General features: G+C 46.6%; 1 protein-coding gene across 4 annotated transcripts in view; it reads left to right on the top strand.

Annotated features, from left to right (window-relative positions):
- Positions 1–27362, top strand: part of LOC144809415 (sodium- and chloride-dependent GABA transporter 2-like) — a 944332-nt gene that overhangs the window by 497743 nt on the left and 419227 nt on the right. For all 4 annotated transcript variants that reach the window (XM_078673711.1, XM_078673714.1, XM_078673713.1 and 1 more), the window contains one exon: positions 24333–24465. In XM_078673711.1, coding sequence (XP_078529837.1) covers positions 24333–24465 — 133 coding nt within the window. The remainder of the gene's footprint in view (positions 1–24332; positions 24466–27362) is intronic.

Consider the following 27362-nt stretch of genomic DNA (forward strand, 5'->3'; position numbering starts at 1 on the left):
CCGCTGCGCTGACACATGCTGTCCGTATAAGTAGGGAGCAGCGTGGGGGGAGTGGCTCTGACGTCCACTGGGCTTGGAACCCAAGCCAAAATGGCGCCCGCGATCGTGTCCCTCCCACTGCACACAACCCACAGCGGACTCCAAGACCCCTAGGATCGAGAATGCAGGTTAGGCAACCTATTAACTTTGAGCACAGTGGGTTAAGGGAAAAAAGCAATAATGATTAAAACAAAGCGCAACTCGCAATCAGCGGCGCCTGAAGTTTAAAAAACGGAGGCTGTGTCCACAGCTCCTCGGCAGTGCAGGTAAGACCCTCTGCCACCGGGTCAATCGCTATCACCTGCCGAGGGCGGGGACGTCCACTAAGTAGGGAGCAGCGTGGGGGGAGTGGCTCTGACGTCCACTGGGCTTGGAACCCAAGCCAAAATGGCGCCCGCGATCGTGTCCCTCCCACTGCACACAACCCACAGCGGACTCCCAGACCCCTAGGATCGAGAATGCAGGTTAGGCAACCTATTAACTTTGAGCACAGTATGTTAAGGGAAGAAAGCAATAATGATTAAAACAAAGCGCAACTCGCAATCAGCAGTGCCTGAAGTTTAAAAAACGGAGGCTGTGTCCACAGCTCCTCGGCAGTGCAGGTAAGACCCTCTGCCACCGGGTCAATCGCTATCACCTGCCGAGGGCGGGGACGTCCACTAAGTAGGGAGCAGCGTGGGGGGAGTGGCTCTGACGTCCACTGGGCTTGGAACCCAAGCCAAAATGGCGCCCGCGATCGTGTCCCTCCCACTGCACACAACCCACAGCGGACTCCAAGACCCCTAGGATCGAGAATGCAGGTTAGGCAACCTATTAACTTTGAGCACAGTGGGTTAAGGGAAAAAAGCAATAATGATTAAAACAAAGCGCAACTCGCAATCAGCAGCGCCTGAAGTTTAAAAAACGGAGGCTGTGTCCACAGCTCCTCGGCAGTGCAGGTAAGACCCTCTGCCACCGGGTCAATCGCTATTGCATTAGGTCTGATTGGAGCAATATTGGTGACGTATCTCTCCTCTACTATAAAATCACAATCACAATAAAATAGGGCCACGGATATACTATTATGGTCACTGACAGCCTGTTCCATTATCCAGGGGGTTGAATGCAAATTATCATTATTACAAGAAATCAGTATGTGGTCGATATTAGTAGCCGCATTTCTATCTGTAAAAGTGGGGCGATTAACATTTTCCCAATCTGTAAGACATGGAAGAAGATCCAAATCAAATTTAGATATTAACATATTCAGTGCCATGCCATAATCACAGTGGGGGAAGTGTAAAAAGTCTTCATCCTCATGATCAATATTATTCCCCTTCCTAAACCCACACACATTTGTCTTAGCTAGAGGGCATAGCTGTATATTCAAATCGCCACCCAAACGATAATAGCTGGTTTCCTAATATGTTCCAACATATTATCAAGTTCTTCTTCTAATGCATGGATAACAGAATCCCGGTTGTTAACAAATATATTGTTATAAAAATTGACCAGAATCATATCACTGCCTTCTTTAAAATGAAGCCACATAATCTGGCTATGGGCACCAACTGTAACACACTTATTCATTTTAAATGCGGTCAATTTAATGGAAACAAGGATTAGCAGGCCTCCCTTAGCTCTACCAGTTATTGATGCTATAGCAGGGAGCCAATAGGATGTGCTGTTAGAAACTCCCCCTGGGCTGGTGGTAGATAGCCCTGCATATTGACTATCCAAACTAGGGTCTACTAACAAAATGATCCGGTGACTGAAGTGGGAATGAAGCCACCTCCAACATATCCACTGTCCCTTTGCTAACCCCCATTTCCTGACTCTCCTGTCCCTGTCTAACTGCACCCCTGAGTCAATCTATTGCATCTATGTAACTCAGAGCCTGGAATCTATTAAAACTGGGATAATGAAGTAGGGGGGCATAGGTAGCACGGGGAATTGAGGTGGTCTATTAATGGGACTAGGGGCTGCATCATTGTGAGACATCATTGAGTGTCTATATAAATAACCCAAAGGCAAAAGGGTAATATTGTGATCTCTCCTAGATGTCAATGGGGCATTATTTAGCGAATTACGTGCCCATTTTGGTGAACAAAAGTTTATAATTATACAGTCCCGCTCAAAGGGTTTTATTAAGGGACCAATCCATTCTACTCTCTCAGTTAGCAAAATCTGATTAGCCCCAGCCATAGGGAAACCACAATTTTTCAACAGCCAATACATTATCTTATTTTTAAGCATATTGTGGTTTTCCACCTGTCCTGGTCCTAGGCACGTTTACCAAAACAGCGACATACACATCACTTTCTGGGGGTAAATCTATAAATCTTGGAACCCTTCCCTCATGGTGTGAATTTATACCTTGATTAACCTTGTTCGTAGCCCCCATACGAGGTAACCTATCCCGTCGTTCACTGCCATGATTTGGGTCAGTAGGAATTACCTTTTCTGCCTGGATTGGGGGTTCATATTGCTTTTCTTGAATCCCTATGTATAGCACAGGGTGAATTTCCCCAGGTATGCTACACGTCTTGGTTGCTATGGAGGTATTGTCATTGTCTTTAGGGGGAGAAACTAGTTTCGGACCGTCAATTAGTTGGCCAGCCTTTGGTTGGACATGTTGTAGTCTATTATCAATTTTATCAAGAGAATCTCTCATCTTATGTACCTCTTTAGCTAGATTGTCCAATCTATCGTGGAGTGGTCTAAGCAGTTCTATCATCTTTAATGAAATATCCTCTAAAGTTAAAATGGGTTGGGGGAGACCTGCCAGTACCTTCGTATTATTGGTCATATCTGTAGCCCTCTTTATCGCATCTGCTTTCCCTTTCTTTGCCTTTACCTTTGTGTTACCCTGGACTGTTAATTTCTTCCTACATCCTCTCTTCCCTTTAGGTGATGGCAGTGTGTCTGGAATGGACATTGTCAGGGTCATAGAAATGCGAGAGGTTTCTAAGTCAGGTCTACTGACATTAGTCATATAAGTCATATTGCTGAAAACCTCAATTGGTCCTTCAACCGTTATATAATGCTCAGAGGTTAAATCCCTTGAACTGGCCCAACTACAGATCATTTCGGACTCATTGTTCTGTTCTCTCTCCAGGTGGCTAGACCCTAAAGATAACTGTCTTTCTGTACGATCTATCTCCTTAGTTAGGGCACAAACTGCTCTAACAAGATATGAATCTATCTTTGTGCAGGATTTTTCCATTGGTGCCTTAGTTGTTTTTCTTCTGGCCATATTTACTTAGTGTCTCACCCTGACTTAACCCAGCCGAAATAGTTAAATCAGTATATCCTTAGTAACACTTAAGTTCCAGCATGAGACTTAATATAATAGTAATAATAACAATGCTATCTCTCCTAAAAAACACAAGATAGTTCTAGTAACAGTTCCATGTATATATGGAATTTAACTCACAGGGTCCAACCAGAAAGTTAGAGATATGGCCCAGCCCAGCCTCTGATAGTCACTGACGGGCCCGCCCTTGACCCAGGGTTTGCCCGGGCACGTCCCGCGATGGCGTGGTGTGGGCACGCTTTGTAGGAGCAGTCTGTGCACCACCCGCGTCACTGGTGCTCGCCCCCCACAGCCTTCTGGGAGGTGTAGTTTCTCCCTTGGCCGTTTCCCTCATGGCGTCGTCCGGTTCTCCGGCAGTAGGTTTATGTATGCTGTTCCCCTCACGGCGGCAGAAGCCGGAGAGCACATGGTTAACAAAAACCCCCTGGCAGACAAACACGCGCGCAACTGTCATGTCAATTCAAGGTGCTGTACTATGTGCACAAATCTCTTTCAAACACCGGCCCCTCCTACCTGAGAACTTTGGTGGTGCCATACACACCTTGCCGATTCTTACGTTCAAGTAATCTGAATATCGCTGCAGTTCCTAGAATTAGGAGATCCAGGCAAGGAGGCTTAGCCTTTTTCTTTTGAGGCCCAAAGTTGTGGAACGCTCTTCTATCTGACTTGAGAGCTTGCCGCTGGCTTTCAGTCTTAAGCAAGAAGCCAAAAACCTTGTTGTTTTAAACTCTGACATTGGGAGTAGTCCCTCTTGCGTTTCTGGGATAGCTATACAGTAGCATAGGGCTGGGAAACCCTTGGCTGGGTAGCCATGTGCTGTACAAATTTGAATAATAATAACAATAATAATGATAAAAATAATAATAAATAAACAGGATACAAGATGTTAAACTCACACATTGGCATACAATCATACAAATTAGGCACAGTAACTAGTAGTAGAGTTTTCCTCTAGCAAGTCATAGTAGTAAGCATTGTCTGAGACAATGAACCGTGTTTTTTCTTGATGATTGTACTGTACTTTGGTAGTAACATGAAATGTGATATTTGCACTGCAGCGATAAATCTAAGAATGCACATTTATTGGTACCCTTGATAGAAATAACACAAGTCAACGAATCAGCTTTATTTTCACTAGTGTGGTATATCTTGGACCTAGATCTCTCTGCAGGGTCACCATAAACCTTTTGCCTTCACTCCTGTTTTGCTGAACCTATTTTTGTTAGCTATTAGGGCTCTGTGCAATTTACCAATGCAAACCACTGCTAAAGTGCTTGTGCGTTCTCCTTTACACATGGTAAAACTGGACTACACCTAATTGGCTCATTTGTTTTACTTGTATGTCTCTGGTAAAGTGGTAGTGCATGTATCCAGGGCCTATAAATTGAAGGCTACTAGTTGGGCTGCAGCTCTCATTGCATCGCTCAATTACATAGCCTTGTAAAACATGCCTACAGTCTGGATGTATGACGGTACAACACGGTATAAAACACCGCAGACCATCACAACGCAGGTTTTACAACGCAAGTCGTGGTAGGGTGCTGGACTTAGGAATAGTAAGATTTACTATTCCAACACCAGCCTACGTACAGTAGGGAAGGTGCTGGAATAGTAAATCTACTATTCCTTAGCCTAGAGCGCCCTTCAGCGCAAGTCGTGGTAACGACTTGCGTTGTAAAACCCGCGTTGTAATGGCACTGCGGAGTCATTACTGCGTTGTAAAGGATGTTCCCCCTACAGTCCTGCCTCTGCAGCCTGTGTGGGTGGTTTTGAATGGGCATTTCGACATGGGAAAAGAAACATGCCAGGCCTAAACCTTCCTTTGTAATACTTAAGCTTCCCCTAAGATAGGGTGCATGGTATTTAAAAAGTAGAACATGCGAGTTTACGTTTTTACAATCCCTGGTAGTGAAAACTTTTTAAAGTAATTTTTCACTACTGCAAGGCCTACCTCTTCCATTGACTAACACTGGGTTACCTTTTAACCTTGTTACATTTAATAAGTGTTAACTGTGGATTGGGAGCAGATAGGGAAATGCAGTTTGGACTCGAACGAATTGTAATTGGGGCAGAGCTGTGCCTTTCTCCACTTACACCTCAAACGGCTTGCCTCCAGCACACTCAAATGACCCTGACACCAGCCTTTTGTCACTCCAGACTTTTTGGAGCCTTGATAGGGAAAGGGAAGAACTTTCCAGAACCAGTCGTAGGACAAGGTGTTCTCCTACAACCTAGGCTGGCACCAAGTCTGAATATAGGACCTCCTGAGCCACACTTCAGTACACTACTGGACGTTTGGACATTACAGAAGAAGGACTGCCTTACCCCCCAGAGGTCTGCCATGCTGCTACCAGAGGACAGCAGTGCTCCTTGAGGCCTGTCTTGCTTTCTGATAAGAAAGATTGGACCTGCTCCCTTCATCTTAGACTAACCTCATTGACTCCAAAGGTCAGTTGGCTGAGCTCCTGTTCAGAGCTTCAGAAACGCAACAAGCTTCAAAGCCCCCCCCACCACTGCCCATCTGACCTGAAGCAATTGGACCTGCCTGGATCGGCTGCTGGTCCTGCCTGAGCACTGATGGCCCATGTTAGAGTATATCCCTGATAACCAAGAGGCACATCCGATGATCCTGTACCCATGGCTGGCATTAGAGTGTACTCCTCTTGAAGAAAAGAAGAAATCGTAATGTTTTGGGTTCTTCACAACCGTGAACGGGGCCGTTCATGCCAAGACTCTGTCACCCAAGATAACTGCCAATGTGAAGCTCGGTGAACCTGACTCATTACGCTACAGCGACTGCCAGTGACAACTGTTACCGTGAGATCTGCTCTTTGTGCTACAATTTGTCTGCCTGCAGTGAACACCAATGTGAAAATCCAGGAAGGACTATCTGCAACCCTCACCCGGCACTTCGTGCTAAGGCGATGACAACTCTCACTGCCTGGCGTACTCTTCATACTTTAGCAAAGACCATCCACTATGCTGTTTCTGCTCCTCGCGGCCTCCTCCAAAGCGAACTGGATATGTTGCATCAGACTTTGAGAAGGTAACTTTTTCAGCAGTGGGGGGCGCTAGGTGGTGCCAGACCAAGATGGCCGCACTGGTGTGAGGCTCCTGCCTGATCGAGCACTCTTCCTCATCCTCCAGTGATCCTGACCGGAGATATCCGACTAAACATCGCTCCACAGTGTCCGGGACACCGTGCTGTACCCAGCGATACCTCTCTTGCTGGGGTAACACCACCGGAGGCGGAGATATCTGCCGACCAACCTGGGGCGGCTGACACCTTGTGCGATTGAGCCCCTACGTCGGCCCATCCTGCTGGGAAACCCCGGGGATTTGCGGCCTGTGCAAGGCGGCCTGCTTTCCCCCCGAAAACACAGTGACACTTGAAGGGCCGGGGACGAAGCCGACGCTGGAGCAACACTAGCGTCTGTTGGAGGTGAGTGGCGTCGGGAGGCGGGGGCTTCCTGGTACTACGGGCGCTTTGGCCGCGCGCGCACTCGCCCAGGCCGGAAACCTAGCATGATCTAAGGCCGGACACTCTGACGGTCGCGCTGTGGGGAGTGTTTGCTGGGACACCCGTGGCCGTTTGCCTACCTACGCGACTCCTAAGTAACCCACCTGGCTGGTGGTGCTGCATCCCCCCCTCCCGCCATATCCCCCGGAGGCTCCCCGATCTGCGGGCGGGACCCCCCCATGCCGCCACGAGCTCGCACGGCCTGCGGGGACCTGGCCGCAGCAACTGCAATAGGGCTCCGCTGACGCCTGCATCGGGCTGCTTGCCCCCCCCCCACGCGAGACGGCCGGAGGTTTCTACTCCCCCGCATCCGAAGCTTTGCGTACACTCTCCAGGAGGGGCCCCGTCACCACCGCAGCCCTCTTGCTGTCCGACAACAGATCATCGGGGGAGAGCTTTGACTCCCATTGGAATGCAGCGCCATTCAAACTGTTTTCTCGTACTCCCGATAGGACAGCTGGGCTCCCTCGTCCTCCCCACGGCCTGGAACTGTGCAGGGCCTGAACTACTGGCGGCCATTGCGTGGGCGCCGGTCCGCAATGAGATCGCTTCCCGCGTTTTTTCCTTTTGAACCCGGCGCTCCTTTTGAGAGTGGGGTGCGCCTGGAAAATAACGTGGGCCTTTTAATAGCTGCTTGCTCTCCCCCCTCCCGGGGCCTGGATATTTGCTGAAGGTATTGTCCACGAAGGCCTGAAAACTCACCCTACTCACAAAACGGCTGGGCCTCAAGGCGCCTTCCCTTGCACGGCCTCCTTCTTTGCGTATATATGACTCCCCTGGTATTGACCCGCGAAGGATATTGAGGATCTCCTGCCCATAACTGGATCAAGGGCGGCATTTATTCACCATGCTGGCTGCAACCTCTTGGCCCTGAGCCCCCCCTGCCCGACTGGAGCTGGACACACGCAGCGACCTCCGGCCCGCACCCTGATCTCCCACCCGGCCGGCGTCAATCTCCCCCCCTCCTGCCCGAACCCTCCTGAGAACTGGCGGCCAATCTTTCCACTGCATCGCGGACGCCGAGGCAGGACATGGGCCGCAGCGATGCCAGACAGTCGAAAATCCCATTTGAAACCAAGAAGTCTTCAAAAACGTCGCCGGAAGAGGGGGGCAGCCCTACCACATCGGCCCCACAGGAGGAGGACTGGAAAATCCTCTTGTTGGGTATGAAACAGAGCCTGTCGACAATAGACTCCAAAATCGACACCATAAATACACGCATGGACAGTGTGGTGGCTAAATTGGAACATCATGACACTCGCATTAAAGAGGCCGAAGACAGGATTTCGACACTGGAAGACGGAGCTACATCTTCCAACAAACAAGTCACTCAAATGGACAGGCTGCTAAAAATAATAGCGGACAAGAATGAGGATTTGGAGGCGAGGTCCCGCCGTAATAACGTTCGTATTTTGGGCCTTGGAGAATCCACCAACACCGGAAAGATGGAGCTCTTTGTTGAAAACCTCGTAGTGGAGCTTTTCGGAAAAGAATCATTCTCCCCCCACCTCATCGTTGAGAGAGCCCATAGATCCCTGGCCGCTCGCCCCCCTCCCGGGTCCCAACCACGGCCCATCATTGCGCGCTTTCTGAACTATAGAGACCGTGACGCAGTGTTGCGACGCGCAAGGGAGCTGGGGACTGTGAACCATGGCAACGCAATACTGTCCTTTTTCCCCGATTTTACCCCTTCGGTCCAAGAAGCCAGACGCAAATTTGCTGGGGTTAAAAATAAACTACAAGCGCAGGATATCCCGTATGCCATGTTGTATCCGGCAAAATTAAAAATCTCCCATCAGGGCAAGCACCATTTGTTTCAAAACGCACAGCAAGCGGAGGACTTCCTAAAACAATGCAGGAAAAAACAGCACAGAGAGGAGTCCACTCGTCGGCGCTCCAGGTCGCAGTCACCATTGTCACAGCAGGACTAACCTGATGTACTGATATGTGGGACCTTGGGATCACATAGTCCCTAGTCACCGGGTATGCGAAGACTGACACCTGCGTATACTGGTGAGGTATTAGTTCTACTTTAAGTCTTACTGGTCTAAGGTATAATTAAGTGCTCGATCACCCACCTCCGTCCCGCACGAACCGACTGGGGTAAACCTGGTTGAATGTGGGTGTAAGAAGGGAGGTGGTTGGCAGGTCTGGTGCCCCTAGTTTGACCCCCAATGTGTGAACCCCTACACTTCCCCTCCCTCCTGAGGGCAGGGACGTGTGAAGTTCTCTTTTTGGTTGTGGGATGTTGTTTTTTTATGTTCTCTTGGCTTGGGGTGGGTGGGTGGGTGCTATTTCCCCGGCGGGTTGGGGTTGCTGGTGTGGGTGGGTGGAGGTTCCGACACATAATGGACATAACCACGACAACTCTGGTATGGTCTTGGGTCGACAGTGCTAGACTGGGATATGGGGTTCCTAGACGCACTGTTGACGTTGTTGCTAGTATGTACCTTGATGTCATGCATTTATATTGCACATTTCTGTATCTATTGGGATGGGTGACGTAACAGACACACAACCTATCCAACAGCTGCAACTGATTTCGTGGAATGTACGGGGCCTTAACAACCCGAGGAAAAAAAGGCAGATTTTGAGCTACTTAGATAGGCAGGGAGTTTCCATCGCAATGCCTCAAGAAACACATTTAATGTCAGGTAGTTCCCCACTGTTTGCATCCCGCTGGGCTTCCAGCAGAGTATTCTCGTCATACTCCAACTACGCAAGGGGAGTCCCAATCTTGGTCAGATGAGGGGTACTCTTCATTCCCGCTGGTACTGAGACGGATGCGGCAGGTAGATATTGCATGGTGTGGGGCAGGCTCTATTCACACACAGTCCTATTTGCATGCTACTATGGGCCAAATACGGACGACCCAACCCCACTCCTTAGACTATGGGGTAAAATTCAATCGATGGGGATTGCACACGTCATTCTGGGAGGGGATTTCAACACTGCACTATGGAAAAATATGGACAGATCTCACCCACAGGCTGCACATTACACCCGCACTCAACGCCCCTTGTCGGACATTGTTGAAGAACATCGCCTGATTGACGCTTGGAGACATATACACCCCACATGCACGCAGGGCACTCACTACTCAGCGGTGCACTCCACCTGGGCACGTCTGGACTACATACTTTGCACCACGGGGCTTTCCCCTTGGCTGGCTAGAGCCGCCCACCTTGCCCGCACCTTCTCTGACCACTCCCTGGTATTAGTGACACTGCGCATTACCCTAGATGTTTCCCCCTACTTAAATTGGCGTCTCACTTGACTGATTCGGCCTTTAAGGCGGAACTCGAACAGGACATGAAAGATTTTTTTGAACGCAACATATCTTCGGTGTCCAGTCTGACCACAGTTTGGGAGGCCTTAAAAGTCACTGTAAGGGGCTGGTGCATTGCTAAAGGGGGTGGAGTCCTCAGATCCTTACGCGACGAGCTGCATAAACTCGAATTAGAACTGAAACAACTAGAACGGGGTCTTGACAATACCACACACGGCCACGCAACCAGAGCTCAACTCCGAGAGAAACTTAATGACTATGCAGAACTATCAGAGAAAGAAGGTAAGTTCCTGGGGAAACCATATACTGCACGCAGAGATGGGGAGGGAGATAGGCCGGGTAGGGCACTAGCATCCACTGTTAACCCCCGCGATACCACAATTATATCACTACCCTGCTGGACGACCATAAAGTTCCTCAAAGGAGCTTACCAGACCAACTTAAGGTCCTCACTGAGCATTACTCTACGCTCTACACCTCCCAGAGATCCACTTCGATAAATTTAAACACTTATTTAGAGGATACTGCGCTCGCATGGTTAGGCCCATCCCAACAGAAATTTCTCCATCACGTAATCGAGTTGGAGGAAATAACAGACGCCATAATGTCCATGAAATCAGGTAAATCGCCGGGTTCAGACGGGTTGCCGATTGATTTTTATAAAGCCTACATGCATATCTTAGCCCCGATATTGCAGCAAGTGTACTACACGGCTCTTGATGAAGGTATTCTGCCAACCACTATGCGCGAGGCCCTTATAACATCATTGCTGAAACCGGGCAAACCGCCGGACTCTTGTGATTCATATCGACCCCTCTCCCTATTAAACTCGGATATTAAAATTCTGGCTAAAGTACTGGCATCACGCCTTAATCTGCTGATGGAGTGATTGGTGTTGCCAGACCAAGCGGCTTTGTCCCAAACCGCGCGACGTCCCATAATCTGCGTACACTTCAAGCAGTGATACAAGACATAACTCCCACATGCGAGGCGGCCGCTGTTTTTCTCGATGCCACGAAGGCTTTCGATTCGCTAGAATGGGACTACCTACTGGCGTTACTAGAAAGGATGGGCTTTCCTTTTAGTTTCCTAGACTGGATTCGATTACTATATCATCAGCCCCAGGCCTCTGTGGTGCTAAATGGCTCCCGCTCAGCCCCCTTCGAGATCCACCGTGGCACGCGGCAGGGATGCCCATTATCCCCAGTCCTATTTGCGATAGCGATCGAACCGTTAGCAGCCAAATTGCGTCAACACCACAACCATCGTTCTCTCATATACCCGGAAAGACAATTACTTATAGCATTATATGCTGACGACATGACCCTTTACGTACATAAACCTCAGGAAAATCTGAATCCTCTGCTGCGCGAGATTACCAAATTCGGTGGTATTTCAGGCATACAAATCAATTGGTCGAAATCAGCCCTATTTCCACTGACAGACAAAACCACGCAGTTTCCCCTTGATTACCCTCTAATCTGGGAGGCAGAGGAGATTAAATATCTGGGTATAAACGTGACTAGACAACGGGACATGCTCATTAGGGCCAACTACGGGACAGTTGGGCCGTGGTTTGGCCGCTAAGCGGAATGGCTGCCTGAACAAGCAGCTCCGCTGACCGAGCACAAAATCCAGCAATAATCCGTCTTTTTTTGACCCTGCATCTCGGATCTGCCGAGCACCGGTGCTTCCTGTGACTACCCGCTCGGTAATCCTGCTGGTCCGAGCCCGTGGCGACAGATGCGGTCCTGCTGGCATTGTGTGCAACTCGGAACCGTGGTAAGGCCTGACAACGCTGGAGTGACCGGGGACTAAATTGTCGGGCAGCCCGGGAGCGGTGTGCTCAGAGGAACAGTGGTGGAGCGGTGCTGGACTTGGTTGCCCTATGACACCGCTGCGGGTACGGGACATCGCGGTGAACCCTCATCGGACCTGACGGTAAGGGCGGAGGTGGATGTGGCTGCTCTTTCGCGGCTGCAGGCCGGAGCACCGGCGTTCTCCCGCGATGACGCTGCGGGAACTGGGAGACGCGGTCTGCCGTCGCGGCGCATCGCAATTAGACGACAAAAGACACTAAGGGAGCGTTAAAGAGCAGCGTACACGCGCAGCTATAACGCCCTGTTGATTGTGATTGTGGCATGGACGACACGGCAGCCACTAGCTTACACTAACTGTAATATTGACAGCCGCCATTTTGAGTCCGTTTGCGGAGCCCACGCTTTTCTGGCTGGACACAATCTGTGTTTCTGGGGAGGGCATGGAATGACCCACACAGCCATCAGGCAGTTACGTGTACAAGAGCTTATGTGTCATTACAGCGCCGATAAGATACAGTGGGCCATTTCTAAGCTTGGCAGTGAAAGGGGACTGGTATTGCAGTAAATGGTCTGTGTGCATGATGGTGAGTTCCCCCTGACACAGGGCCCTGTTGCCTGCGGATGTCGTGGGAATCTGCAGCACTGCAGATTTGGTAAGAGGACACCTGCTCCTGTGACACAAATCAGGGGTTTGAAGCCAGTACGATTTGAAAATCGCGTGACTGGTGTGTGGTGGCTCCGCCAGGCCGCACTGCTACCGGAAGGCCACTAGCGGAGCTCTGGGACGGATGTTCAGGGGAGGCGCGGACTTTCCCACTGGCGCTTGAGGATCTACAACTGCTGGCTCCGGGAAAGTCAATCCCACGGGACTGTGCTTAGAGCTGTCAGAAGGAGCGTGTTATACTGCGAGTCGTGCCCCAGGTGGTGCAATTGCGAGGGTGCCGCCATGGGAAAACCGGACACTCGCCAAAAGACATCAGGTCAGGAACAAACTGATCAAGAAATGGTGGGAGAGAGCGCAGCTCCAATACCGGCTGAAGATGTCAAGTCCATGTTCCAAGACTTGAAGTCGAGCCTGCAGGGCTTGGGTACCAAGATGGACACTCTGGCCGCCAGAATGGACGGTATTACGAAACGCATGGATAAACAAGAGGGCAGGGTTGGAGTCACACGGAGCTCGAAAAGAAAATAAGAGGTATGGACAAAGTGCTAGCCCTTATCCAACAAAAAAATGAGGATTTGGAAGCGAGATCGCGACGGAATAATGTACCCGTAACGGGAGTTGCGGAATCCACGGACATATTGAATATGGAGCGCTATATTGAAACAATGTTGAAAGATCTGTTTGGAGATGGCTTATCCCCGATGTTCTTGGTAGAGAGGGCACACAGGGCGCTAGGACCCAGACCTAAACCAGGAGCGCCGCCAAGGCCGATACTAGCCAGGATTCTAAATTAGAGGGACCGGGACACTGTTTTACGCATGGCAAGGGACAAGGGCAAGATTCAATACCATGGAAATGACATTGCTTTATATCCGGACTTTACTCTTCAGGTGCAAGCGGCCCGTAGGGAATTCATCCCAGCAAAAAAGATCTTTCAACAACTAGGCACTAAGTATGCTTTGATATACCCAGCGAAATTGAGAGTGCAAGGTCCTGGCAGGCCTACCTTCTTTGTAGATGCGACGGCCGCACTCAAATACGCAAAGCAACTGGCCAAAGATCAAAAAAGGACGGCGAATCCGGAGGAGCAGGAGACGGCTGACAGGCTAAGTAACATTGAATAATATGTATATCTTGGTAAACATTAAACATTGAATCCGATTTGTTGTAGTAATGTAAAGATACATGAGGAGCGCACCTGTGCATCTGATGTGTATGGTCCCCGGACAAATGGGAGGGAACTCAATTAAGCGGCGGGATCTCTGTGTCCACACTAGCTGTATTGATTGACCGGTCGGGTGGGTCCTTGAGATGCAGAGGTTCTATCAGAGCTTGGTCACCCTGTACATGCAACAGGGAAGTTCAGTGGCCATCCTGCGTACCCCCTGGGATGATTCCCATTGTATTGGAAGTTTTATATTTCCTGTTGGTTCTGGTTGGGGTAAAGGGGTGGGAGGTGGGGAGGGAGATTACACGACCTGATTGGGGGGTTGTGATGGGTGGGAAGGGCGAGGGTGGTGGAATAAATGATGGAATGAGTAAGTTGCATTCAGGCAATCCTCGCATATTGATACAGACGATTGACATGTACATATACTATGATTGGAAGTCTATACAAGTACTGAAATGTAGTGAAAGTGACACAGATTTGGTCATATTGATAGATCATGCCTGTTATTTTCCAGGATACATTCATACATGCTCCTATTCCTACATGCACATAGTCAAAATCGATACTATTGCCACTGACGGACGAAACTCAACAATGCACCACTGAATTTCCCATAGAATGGGCTACGGACGAGGTCAAATATCTGGGTATTCGAATAAGTCGGTCGGTTCAAGAAATATGGTTAGCCAATTTTGGTACAGCAATGGAATGGCTAGAGGTCAAAGTACAGAGGTGGAAAACATTACCACTCTCCCTGACTGGACGCATAGCAATAACTAAGATGGTTGTGCTGCCGAAACTACTCTATTTATTTGTTAACATCCCATTGCCTCTCACTGGGCCATTTTTTAAGCGTCTGAGGACTGCAATACTGGAGTTAATTTGGGCGTGTAGACAGCCACGAGTAACGTGGAAACTTTTGACGCTTCCGTTTAGCCAAGGAGGTCTGATTTTGAGCTATACGCTTATTGTGCGCAGGCTCAATATCTACATTATTGGCATCATCCTGTCCCTTATCAGCCGCATGTGGCAATCGAAATGGACTTAGCAGCCCCCACTCCACTTAATGTAACGGTATATTGCCCATTTAGAAGGTCCTGGGAAGAGATAAACACAGTCGAGACTGTGAGGTGGGCATGGCAGCAACTAGCTAAGCGGGCAGGAGTTACAGACCTATATGCACCTTCGATGCCATTAGGCGGTAATCCGTTGTTAGGGCCATTGATGGATAGGGCAGTGACAGAGAGGGCACTCAGGTGTGGGCTTGACACTGCAGGTGATTTATACCCGGATGATACCTTTATATCGCTCCCACAAATGTGCGAGCCGCGTTGCCCTACAGCCTCTGAGCTGCTTCTATACTATCAACTAAGGGCGGCGTGTAAGGCTAGATACCCGGTATTTCCAAAAGCTCCACCCACATTGCTGGCATTGGAGGACTTATTGACTAATGATTCACCACGTAAATTAATCACGCGCATTTATAGTATTACCCAAGACACTGCCCCTGTGTTACTATGTTCATCAAAAGCAGGTTGGGAGAAGGAGGCACAACTAGTCATTACTGATAAACAATGGCCCTTTAGCTGCACACAACTAGAACACCTATCACCTAACTACAGGCTAAGGCTCATACATTTCAACTATTTGCATAGAACATATCACACGCCGAAACAATTATATCGTATGGGGCTACAGAGCGATGCAAACTGTTGGCGCTGTGGTACACAAGAGGCAACATTTTTTCATCTGACATGGGAATGTGACCAAATAGGGAGATACTGGATTGAGATAGTGAAGCATATAGGTAGCATGGTTGAGCTGGACCTGCATGTGAATCCGATTTTGGCACTTTCGGGTTGCGTAATGGAGATACCTTGTGGCTCGCGGAAACTAGTGGCTGTCCTACTGCTATTAGCTAAACGACAAATAGCTTTACACTGGAGGAGGGCGGACCCGCCGACTGTTGTAGGATGGATAAAGTCGGCAGTTTACTGTAAGGATCAAATAACATCGTACTGGGAACTAATGCCACAGCGCTCCAGACCTGTAGATATAGGGGGACCCTTCGTGGACTGGCTAGGAAACGAGGGCTCCGACCTGTGTAGGTAGACTGTGAATATGTGGCATGAGAATGGATGGTAGTTTGTATGCGGGGGCAGAGCAAATATTGGAGGACTTAGACAGGTGTGCACTGTGGGAGGGTGGGACGGTGTGAATTCAATGGGCTGTATAGAATGTATCTTGATAGGATAGAACTTTAACTACAGACTTTAAATGGGAGAGGGATATGGGAAGAATGTGAGGTGGTGATGTTCACAGGGCTTGCTATGATTGTGTATAGGATTGGGATTCTGCTAGTACAACTTTATAAGAACTACATGTCTCATCGATACACTTTGATTTCTTTGATATGACCTGCTGCAAGATAGTTTGGTATGCTAAATATATATCGTAGAATCAAATGTACAGTCAATACGTTGCTGCCTGCCTCCGGGTTGTTGGCTTCAGAGCGGTGTTAATGTGTATACACAAATAAAGGTTTTTTTTTGGAGAAAAAAAAACAAACAAAAAAACTACGGGACAGTTATGGACAAACTGACGGACAATGTCACCAGGTGGATTCATCTTCCACTATCAATGGCGGGACGCATCTCCCTGATTAAAATGGTAGTGTTACCTAAACTACTGTATCTCTTCACTAATATCCCATATAATCCGGGTGCCCATTTTTTCCGTGCACTTAACTCACAAATTTCACGACTCATCTGGGTTGGGAAACAAGCCCGGATCGGCATGAAGACACTGATACTACCTTACCAACAGGGAGGTTTCGATGTACCTAACTTCCGGCGATACTACTACTGTGCGCAGGGCCACTTTGCCACATACTGGCTTCATCCCCCCCCTTTCATGGCACATCTGGCGGTCGAGGACGGCTACATGAGGCCGATACAACCATCGGGCTACCTCTACTCCGATGCTAAAATTGTAGATCGAGATCCAACCACGGTTGACTGCACAGTACTTGCCTGGAGGCGTTTGGCGGAAGCCATGGGGACGCCATTCCTATACTCGCCACTTATGACCCTAGCACACGAACCACGACTTAGCATAACCTGTGAGGAAATAGGCCGTAAAATGCTCACGAGACTGGCACTCCACACGTGGGGTGACCTATATCTTCAGGGCAGCATCCGCACATCAGCGCAATTCTTTGGTGAAGAATCCCCCTCAGTCATGGATACATTTCTATATGTGCGACTAAGGCAGGGCGTTAAGACGGTCAACCCAGCCTTTCCGGATGAACCAGACATAGTCCAGCCCCTCCATTCTCTACTCCAATCAGACGCCCCGAAACACGTTGTCTCCATGCTCTACAAACATACACAGGCAACCCCATCCCCTCCCACCCTTAGAGCGAGACCTGACTGGGATGGCGACCTAGAAGTCCCAATGTCGGATGAACAATGGGAAGAGAGTTGCGCGCACACTACTGCAGTGACAGGTAACACACGCCTCAGACTGGTACATTATAAATTTCTGCACCGGCTTTATTACACCCCAGCCAAGCTACATCGCTTTCGACTCCGGGATGATGACCGGTGTTTGCGTTGCAAGGCCGAAGGCGCAGATTTTTTCCACCTTGCATGGACGTGCCGAGCTGTGGCGACTTTCTGGGAAGAGGTATTTACAGCCATGTCAGACATGGTTGGAGCGAGTGTGTCACCCTGCCCGAGGGTCGCATTGCTGGGACAGGCGTGCCCCGAGTTGACTGCACATCGTAATTTTTTTGCGTTAAGCCTTCTCCTGGCAAAGCGGTATGTGGCATGCCGTTGGGGACGGGGGCGAGCACCCAAGTTTAAAGATTGGCTGACTACAATGAGCACATGGCAAGACCAACTGCACAATTACGCGGAGCTCCTCCCCCACAAATCAAGACCCAAGGACATATGGGGTCCGCTTACCGCGTACCTTATCCGACTACAGGCCAGTACTCAGCCGGACGAGGACACGACACACCAAGAGATTGCCCCTTTATTACCAGATACTGCGCATCACACCTGATTCATAACACTCGTAGAATTTACCCAGATACACTGGCCCTACCCGTCACGTATAACGCTACCTGCACTCCCGCACGCTGAAGCATCTGTCCTATACTCATTGACACCCATTGTACATCTACGATGTTAGAGATCTACATTTCATTTCAACTATGCGGGTTGAACTCATTGTGAAATCCATATATTCCTTGCTTTATAGCTAGTTCAACGCGTCCCCACTAACCCAGTGGACGTACATTTAGCATGATGTATTAATAGTCACGTCTAAACTAATCCATTGTCTAATCATTATTCACACCCCCCTTCCCCCCCCCCCTTCCACGTTCATCGGATTGGCCCCCTTCTCCCCCTTTTTTTTTTTTACATGCCCAACATGGGGGGGTACACAGGGGGGAGGAACAGTCGGCGCTAGACCAATCAGTTTGTCGGGTTACTCGGTTAAATTGAAGTTGATAAAAAAAACTAGAAAAGTTGTGAAACCTCAAGCATTCTCTGTCCTATATCCATCGTTATCTCCATTATTACGAAATGCTCCCTCACACAGCTTCTAATAGCATTTAACGCGGCCGGCCCTGATGGGTTGTAGGCGTCTTGCTGTGTCAGGCTTGTATTCCCTCAGTAAGAATTATATTTCAATGAGACTGTTGTAGCTGCCGGCCTGACTTTACAGGTTGTAGGCGAAAAAGCTGTGTAACCTATACTTGCCTCAATAAAGGTTTTCACAAAAAAAACCAACAAAAAAAAAACTTTTTCAGCAGTGCTTATCTGATTCCTATATCTGGTCTGCATTCCATTGCGTTTGGCTTGAACTTGTGACTTTCCTTCGGTCTAGCACTGTATATACCTAAACCTTTGAAATGAAATATCTATGGTCCTACTGATTGTTTTTATGTCATTTTGGTCTCATTATGTTTATTAAAATGTAATATTTGTTTTGTTTTTACTTTATTACTGTTTGTGTGCTGGATACATACTTTGCATTTTGCCTATAAGTTAAGCCTGACTGCTGTGAACCAAGCTACCAGAGGATTAAGCACATGTTAATTTAGTGACTTTTGGAATTTACCCTAACAAGGATCGTGTTTGTTGCCAGAGTGTGTCATCCACCCCCTCAACCAATGACTTAATTTCTTATAGTATACATTCAAATTAGTATTTCATTCTCATGCATCCTCCTGAAATATTTATATGCACTGTACTTAGTACTCATACTACATAATACATCCTACCAACCACCTCCTTGATTCAGTACTCCCCAAATGTGTCAATGAAAGCCTAGAGCACAAGTCATCTTACTTGTGTGCCCTGCTAGTTCCCGGACACTTGTCCTCCACTCAAAGTTGGCACTGTTGTGTCTGCTGGCCTAAGGGACTGAGCCTCAATACAATAAGGGGTATTCCCTCTATAACCCAAAATGCATCCGGGAACAATATACTTCAAAAACAAAAATGATGCTATGGAACCAATATGTATAAATACTTATTACAAATAGGTCTATCAATTACCCATCTGACCTTACATAATTTTTCAGAAATAAATCAACTCAGTTATATATTTCATTTACATCCTGAAACCTAAAGAAATCAATCCAAAGATTATATATATTCTTTATATAATGTATTTTATTCACTCTTATCTTTTTTTTGTATATTTATTCTTTTACTTTCCACATTTCTTTTTCAAACAAAGATATAATTCTTTTGGGTTCTTTAAATCTAAAAAAGCAATATATACAAAGTTATCACACAACATACATCAATCTCACAAAGAAATTAGAAATTGAAAAAGTGAAAAATTGACTACATTATTCACATAATGTTTCAAAAATAGCCCCTATTCTTTAAATGGAAACTCTATACCTTGTTATCTAAAGAGTATTCCGTAATCTTACTGGTACACCCTACTTTCGCAGTTTCCTTAAAATTGATTATTTTGTCCCTACTGTTTTAAACTGCTCTTTTCTTAATTGTCACCAAATTTGAATTCATTGGGTGTCCGTTTCCAAGGTTGTCGACGCGTTTCAGCCCCTTTAAATTCTGGGCCTCATCAGGACTCGGGCTTGAGCATACATATAGAATTATGTTGCACCAATACTTTGAAAAACGTTTCCAGTTGGATTTCGAGAGTCGTGACTGATAGGGTATATTTATTCTGGGTATACACCTGTCCACTTTTCTTCTATATATTTCGAGGACTCACTTTTATGGTTTCAAAGTGATTTACGCCAAATATGCTGCCTCGGTCACCAGGACATAATTTGTGTAGCGACAGTCCTATCACGGATCTAAAAATCTAAGTGTGGCGCCATAATGCTCTCGTTTTCTCGCCACCGTAGATCACCTCTCTCCTCTCCCTTGTTTTGCCGATCACGTAGGCAAGAACCCGGATATAGTCAAATAATGAAACGCAACGAAAGCGACTGAGGCCAATGTTTGAAAGCTGTTGGCACTTTAAGAATGGGTCAGGCTTCACTGAGTCAAGGCAGAAGCAGACAAACACCAGTGTGCCTCATTATGTTAGCTCAGTGTGATTACTTCTAGAAGCCTGCGCGAATTTCAGGACTAGAGCCTAAAATCATGGAATGCACAGACCTCAACATATCAGTGAGAAGAATCAAGCTTCCTGCTACTCATTTATTGGTACCACATCTTCCTTGTCAACCTGGCCACCCAAGCATATACACACAGGAACAATCCATTTTGTAATTGTGGCGTTAAATTAGATTTATATGCAGTGGCGGCTCGCAGTGGAAGTGCTGTGGGGCGGTGAGGCACCGCGGGGCTGGGCGGGGTAGGGGAAGGTTGGGGAGTAGTGGAGTCGGACATTCGACGTCTACGAGTAAAGTAAGTAAATAAATAAATAACGCTATTTACCTTGCGCTCGCTGCAGCACCAACTCTGCAATGGAGTGTGCGCAAGGTAAATAGTTTTATTTATTTAATTACTTACTTTACTAGTCGGCGTCGTATGTCCGACTACACCCCCCCACCCTGCACCTGCCCCGCAGCACTCCCACTGCGACCCGCCACTGTTTTGGCAGCGATTACAGGGGCGATGGGTGGTGTAAGCTACAATGGCCTCCATGCTAGGGCGTTGGCATTTTTCATTTTACAAATGAAGCACTGGGAACAAATATGCTTTCACAGGAGACCAGCTGGGGACACGGTAAAGGTTTGCACTGCTGCGGACAGAGCAATGAATGCTCGAGATTGCAAAATGCATTTTCCCAATTGTCAGAGCAAACACGCAGAGTTTGCACCTGGATTTGGGAGAGCACAACACCAAAAGAGAAAGAGGCAGTCTTTCAGTCTCTGGTTATTCAAAAGCCACTGCCATGTTTATCTGAATAATGGATTCTTATGGACGCATGTAACTGTACAATATAACTCATACAGAAGTACAGAAGTGCTGCAACCCTTGCAGAATTTCTCTGCCAGTGTTAAATAATATGATACAGAATGCTGCTCAAATATAGGTGTAGGTGACTAACATAAGGTTATTTAATACTTAACATTTTCACTGTGGAGGGACCAGCTTCTGATTTTTGAGAGTGGGAAAGAATACCATTGAGGGAGCAATATACCTGGTGGGTAGAGAATTTCTGGGAGGTCAAGGAACCCTAAAATGCATCTTCACGCACCCTCATGGAGCTCACTAAGGGGGTCATTAGGATGGCGGGCGGACTTTGCCTGCCGCCATCCTGTCGGGGATTGGGACCGCCCGCCATAAGGGCGGGGGTTCTGTGGGTGGTATTAGGATGCGGCTGCCACAGTGGCGGCCGCATCCTGCATTTATGCCATAAATGCAGGTATGCATTTGCATACACAATGCGGCAGGCACCGCGCGGTGCCTACCGCATTGTATATGCAAATGCAGGGGGGTACCAAAGGTACCCCCCCGTGTGCACCCCCCACCCCTCCTTCACTTTGGGGGCCCGCAGTGCACATCAATATTTGTGCACTGGTATTAGAAATATTCTTACTCATTGAGATCGTCCATATGCCTCATTCATATGGTATGTTTGTCAGGGGACTCGTTACCAGGTTCCACCAAGGGTAAAGGCATTCCATCATTTGCATAGGGCCACATACTCTTCAAATTCTGGACTGCCCCTATGACATTTGATGGAAATTATGTGTGCCTGCTCAGTGTGTATCACACTGGCAGTCGCTGAGAGGATGACAGCCAACTGTCTCCAGCTCAACACCAATAAATCTGAGGTGCTGCTGGTGGGGAGGGCTGAGTTATGGAGTGATCAATGGTGGATGAATATCCTTGGGGGCGCACCCACCCCTAAGTCGGTGGTGAAAAATCTAGGGGTGTGGATGGACTCAACCCTCAGCTTTCAGGACCATACCAAGAAAGTGGCAGGCACGTACTTTGAATTACTCCGGGGATTGAAACCCCTGCTGGGGTACTTTGATCAAGGCTGGACTATGCCAGTTCACTCTAACTGGGGGTAAATAAGGAAGAGGTCATGCATATGCAAAGAGTCCAAACTGAGGTAGGCAGAGCCCTGCTTGGGCTCCCAAGAAGCTGGCCGACAACCGGTGCCATTCGACGGTTACATTGGGTGCCTATGGCCAAGTGTATTGAATTCAAGGCCCTTTGCCTGGCCTTTAAAATTCTGAAGTACTCTTCCCTGGGTATTCTGTCCAATCTGTTAGTGCCTTACACACCCAAGCACCTTCTGCGCTCCATGGGGCAATGCTTGGTTATCGTCCCTCGGGAGAATCGTGCATGTGCTGGGGGACGGTCATTACGCAGCTTAGCGGCTAAACTCTAGAACTCCCTCCCCTCCCAGTTCCGCTGTCTTGACAACTATGTGATGTTTCGGAAGGATATCAAAACCTTTCTCTTCCCCCCCCGGCTTAGGCCTTAGCCTCTAAGTCTTGCTGCTGTCAGCACCGGGATGCCTCTTCGCTGAGGCCGCTGTTGCGCTATAAAATTATGGTTAACATAACATAACATAACATAACATAACATAACATAAGCAGCAACACAACACAAGGATCAAGAGCCTTGGGAATGGAAAAAGCTGTTGAAAATTCCTGATGAAACCCCAGGTCACTTCCTTAATCCAGGATCATGTGATAAAAATTGTTGTTGTCTACAAATCCAACTCTTGTATAATCACAGAATGAATCTTACAGTTCTACTATCACTGAAAACCCATTCCTATATGCATTGAAATTGTTCACATAAGCATCGGTTTCTCCTGGAGTTCGCGTCTACTGTATGAATAATTGATATTACATAGATACAGCTGTTTGTCCGTGGACCTGTCTCTGCTCCATGAAAGCCTCTTTCGCCATTGTGGAAATACTACTGCAAATAACTGTTTTTCCTGGTGCTTGACCCTATTCCATGAAAGCCTAATGTTCCCTACAATGATTAAACTATGACTAAACACTACTACATAGGAACTGTTTTCAAGAAACAGCAGCTTTCTGAGAGTGACAACACTTCATGAAAGTCCACAGCAAACTTTTTGCGTTGTGGTCATAATAATAGCTAGGGCTCTCGGTGTTATGGTATTTTTTTTTTAACATTTCCCTCTGTATTTAGTCATATTTACATTTTTGCCATCTTATTGATATGTATCCATATTTATTTTATGTTTTGTGAACATATGAGGTGATAACTCGTATATTTCAGCATTTATTCATCAGATAAACATGCACACATACTTTGATGCCTATCAGGTTTTAGCACATTACACAACCCAAAATAATAAACACACATGAAAAAATAGCATAATAGTATAAATACATGTTGAGGTATGCAGTAATTTAAGCAAATCTCATTCATCTTTGTAACTCCCTATGCTGCCAATAAGTACAGCTGTATTTATCTGTCAAAATTAGTAAAGTCGGAAAACACTGAGCCCTAATAATAGCTAATGGAATTATAGCCCAACTGAGAGAATGCAGAAGTCTTTGGAAAGTCATGTCTCCAAGGTCAGCGAGCAGGAAATGGATGAAGCGTCACAAGTTTGTTGAAGAAGTGTGCTGTGCACATAGCTATCTAGTAGGTTGCTTGTCATATTGAGAGTGATAATTACATGTAAAACCATAGAAAAGCAGAACCATTGCAGTGCAACATTACGAGGTGTGGGAATTCTCGTGTAAGGGCTCCAAGAGCAGGAACAGGAATTGCATTTAAAGTTACCTGGCTGGATTCGGACCCCAACTGGGGCACTCATCTGAAGAATATCTGGTTAAATAATCCATTCTTAATTTAATCTTTATTTAGCTTCAATATTTTGTCAAATTTCATGTACACCATGAAGGAGTTCAACACTCTTTTCACTAATTATGCATGTTTAAAGTAATCACACAAGTATCTAAACTAACCAAGATGGAGAGTAAATTAACATTTCAGTGGAAGATTATTAGGTCAGTGAAACAGAATGAAGATATGTATATTCCAATTGTGCTTTTCATCGCCCCTTCTTGTACTCAATAGAAGGCAAGTGCTCCATTTATCAGATGGCATAGAGAATATTGGCACCCTACAGTGGAAGCTGGCCTTATGCCTTCTCCTGGCCTGGATCATCTGTTACTTCTGCATTTGGAAAGGAGTCAAATCCACTGGAAAGGTAAGACATCAGCATCCGTTTAGTCAGAGACATTGTGTTTGGGAGTGTACTGGAAACCAACACATGACACACATATTACTCCATCAGTAATGTAAAATGTACAGAGGATCACACACGTAACGTCTATCTGGCCCATATGATAAAATACCTTTCCATTATGCTAATTAACCCAATGAAATTGTTTTTGGACTGTCCCTTCTAGAATGGTTGAAACAGAGGCAAAGCATTGCTGATTTATTGGCTTTAGATGAAACACCTTCTCCATATACACTTAGGCCTTAATTACAAGTCTGGATGTCCATGGACCACCAGATTTATGATAGTGCGGCGGTGCTGGTCTCCCAACTACCCTAGTACGATAAGGGAGGTCGGACCACCATTGCCCCACCGCAGCTGCCAGGGAACTGACGATCCCAGGCGGTGTTGTGGCAGTCAAGGAGGCAGTCATATGCAGTCCTGCCAAGCATATTACAAGTTTCCGCTCAACTATGGTTTTCATGGTGGTGGAACCCCCATGAAAACCGTTGTGGAGAGGAAACAAAGGGGGCCCCACAGAGCCCCCTTGTGTCTCTGTGCCATGTGGATGCACACTGAGGGCACAATATGTGCCCCCCTATATGCATGCATACCAGCTCCTGCACGCCATGGACTTTCCACTTCATGCCATCCAGGAACTGTTTCTGCATTCCCATAGTGGTGTCCATATTCAGTGTACCACCATTGAAATATCAAAACAAAAGCCTGCCAGACACGAGTTACACCCGTAATCTGGCGGGTGCCTGACCACGGTTTTGGCGGTGCGGCCGCGGGGCAGACCCATCGCTGCACCACCAAAGTTGTAATCAGGCCCTTAGTAAACCTATATCTTATAAAGAAACAGTTGTTCGAGAAAGAGCTATAGTGTAAAATAGCTAAGTAGACTTATGCGAAGAGCTATTTGTAACTATGTTGCGACACACGGAATGCACATTGGAGGAGTATTCAACACAGTGTAGCTCAACATATGTGGACTGGTATTCGAAATATTCGAATGTATGACGTTACTACATAGCATGCCAATACACCGCATCTTCAGAAACTACCTTTACATCGCATTCCATTACATCACATTACACCTTTACAATGCATACCATTACAATACATACCATTACATTGCATTTAAGGTAAGTGTCGGATAGTATAGGGGTAATAATTACTATTCTAACTCCAGTGAGTGCAACAGTAGGGTAAGTGTTGGATAGTGTAAGGGTAAAAATTACTATTCTAACTCCAGTGAGTGCAACAGTAGGGTAAGTGTTGGATAGTGTAGGGGTAAAATTACTATTCTAACTCCAGTGAGTGCAACAGTAGGGTAAGTGTTGGATAGTGTAAGGGTACTATGCCTTGTAATGGTATGCATTGTAATGACTTGAAATGTAATGCCTGCATTGTAGTGACATGTATTGGGCTCGGACCTCCTATGTGCATACTGCCTGCTGCTAGAGCCCCGGTACACCTCTGGTTGAGGTAGCTGTTTGCGCTTTATAAGTGTCAGTATCATTATTATTATGCATGTAATGACATGCGTTGTAGTGACATGCAATGTAGTGACATGCAATGTAATGGCTGGTTGTAATGACATGCGATGTAAAGGATGTTGCGATGTAATGACTGCTATGTAAAGGTAGTGCGATGTAATGACTGCGTTGTAAAGGTTGTTTCCCAAAATATTCCTTCTCATTGAGGTAGGTAGTATGTCTCATTCAAGTGCTATGTTTGGGGCGCGTTACCAGGTGTGAGCTGCAGTTACCTGCCTTTTTCTCTGCTTCATTTAACTTAAGGGTCACAACCTTGCACTGTTATCTCTCATGCACCGAGTACTGTGCAGGCACCGTGAGGAGTTGGCAAGCCTTTACAAATTCTATTAGTACTCTGACATGCACATTGGACTATCATATTTTGCCTTATGTCTCCAGTCTGGCTGAATGTATTCTCACCAAACCAAGAAATTGAACCAAATGACGCAAGGGCAGCAGTGTCAAATGATTATGGTCTTGATTTAATTCAATTTTTCGGGGTTTTTAGTGTTACATAAAAAGAAAAAAAATCTAATTTTATAACTTTTGAACTATATGACGGATTTGCATGAAAGATGATCCCAGAATATTTTCCACAGCTTTGTAGATCCGTCAAAGCGGTACATAGTTATTAAATATCAAACAAATCTCATTGCCTATTCAGTAAGGTGGCAACCTAATATATAACCGGTCACGGTATGTACAGGATAAATCACAGGTAACCGTGTGATATAATCCAATACTCTTCAATCACCATCAAGAGTTTCTAGTGAATCAGAAACTATGAGACAAGGTGTTTTTAAAAGTCACTAGTGTCCTGCGATATCCCTAGTGGAACACTGCATATAACACAAGTTACTCGAAAACAGGAAACAGTTTATTGAAAACAGCAAGATAAACAATTGATTATACTTTTTGGTTGTAGTAAAAATAAAAGTGTTCAATCCAGCAGTTTTTTTTAAGCGAATTAAAGATTTATTGTGAGTTAATCAAACCTATCATTATTACAAACAAAATACAAAAAGACCGGGATTCTAATAACAGAAAACAAAAGAAGATAGTTGATTATAGATACTTTTCACTGTTAACATAACTTTAATATTTTAGGAACAAAATCTAAGTACTTGAAATATTTGCCTGTCAACATCTTCAAGTAGACACTCAGGAAAAGAAAAAGAGTTTCCTAATCGTTGAGAATTCTGTCTTTTTTTAAAATTGATCTGGTATTAAATATCTTCTAGCTGGTAATAAACTAGGACAAGTACAGACTATGGGGCACATGCATCAATCCCGCATTTTGCGATTTCTAAATAGTGAATTTTATCAATTGCTGTTTGGAAA

This window comes from Lissotriton helveticus, chromosome 1_1, assembly GCF_964261635.1.
Source record: "Lissotriton helveticus chromosome 1_1, aLisHel1.1, whole genome shotgun sequence".
NCBI classification, from domain to species: Eukaryota; Metazoa; Chordata; class Amphibia; order Caudata; family Salamandridae; genus Lissotriton; species Lissotriton helveticus.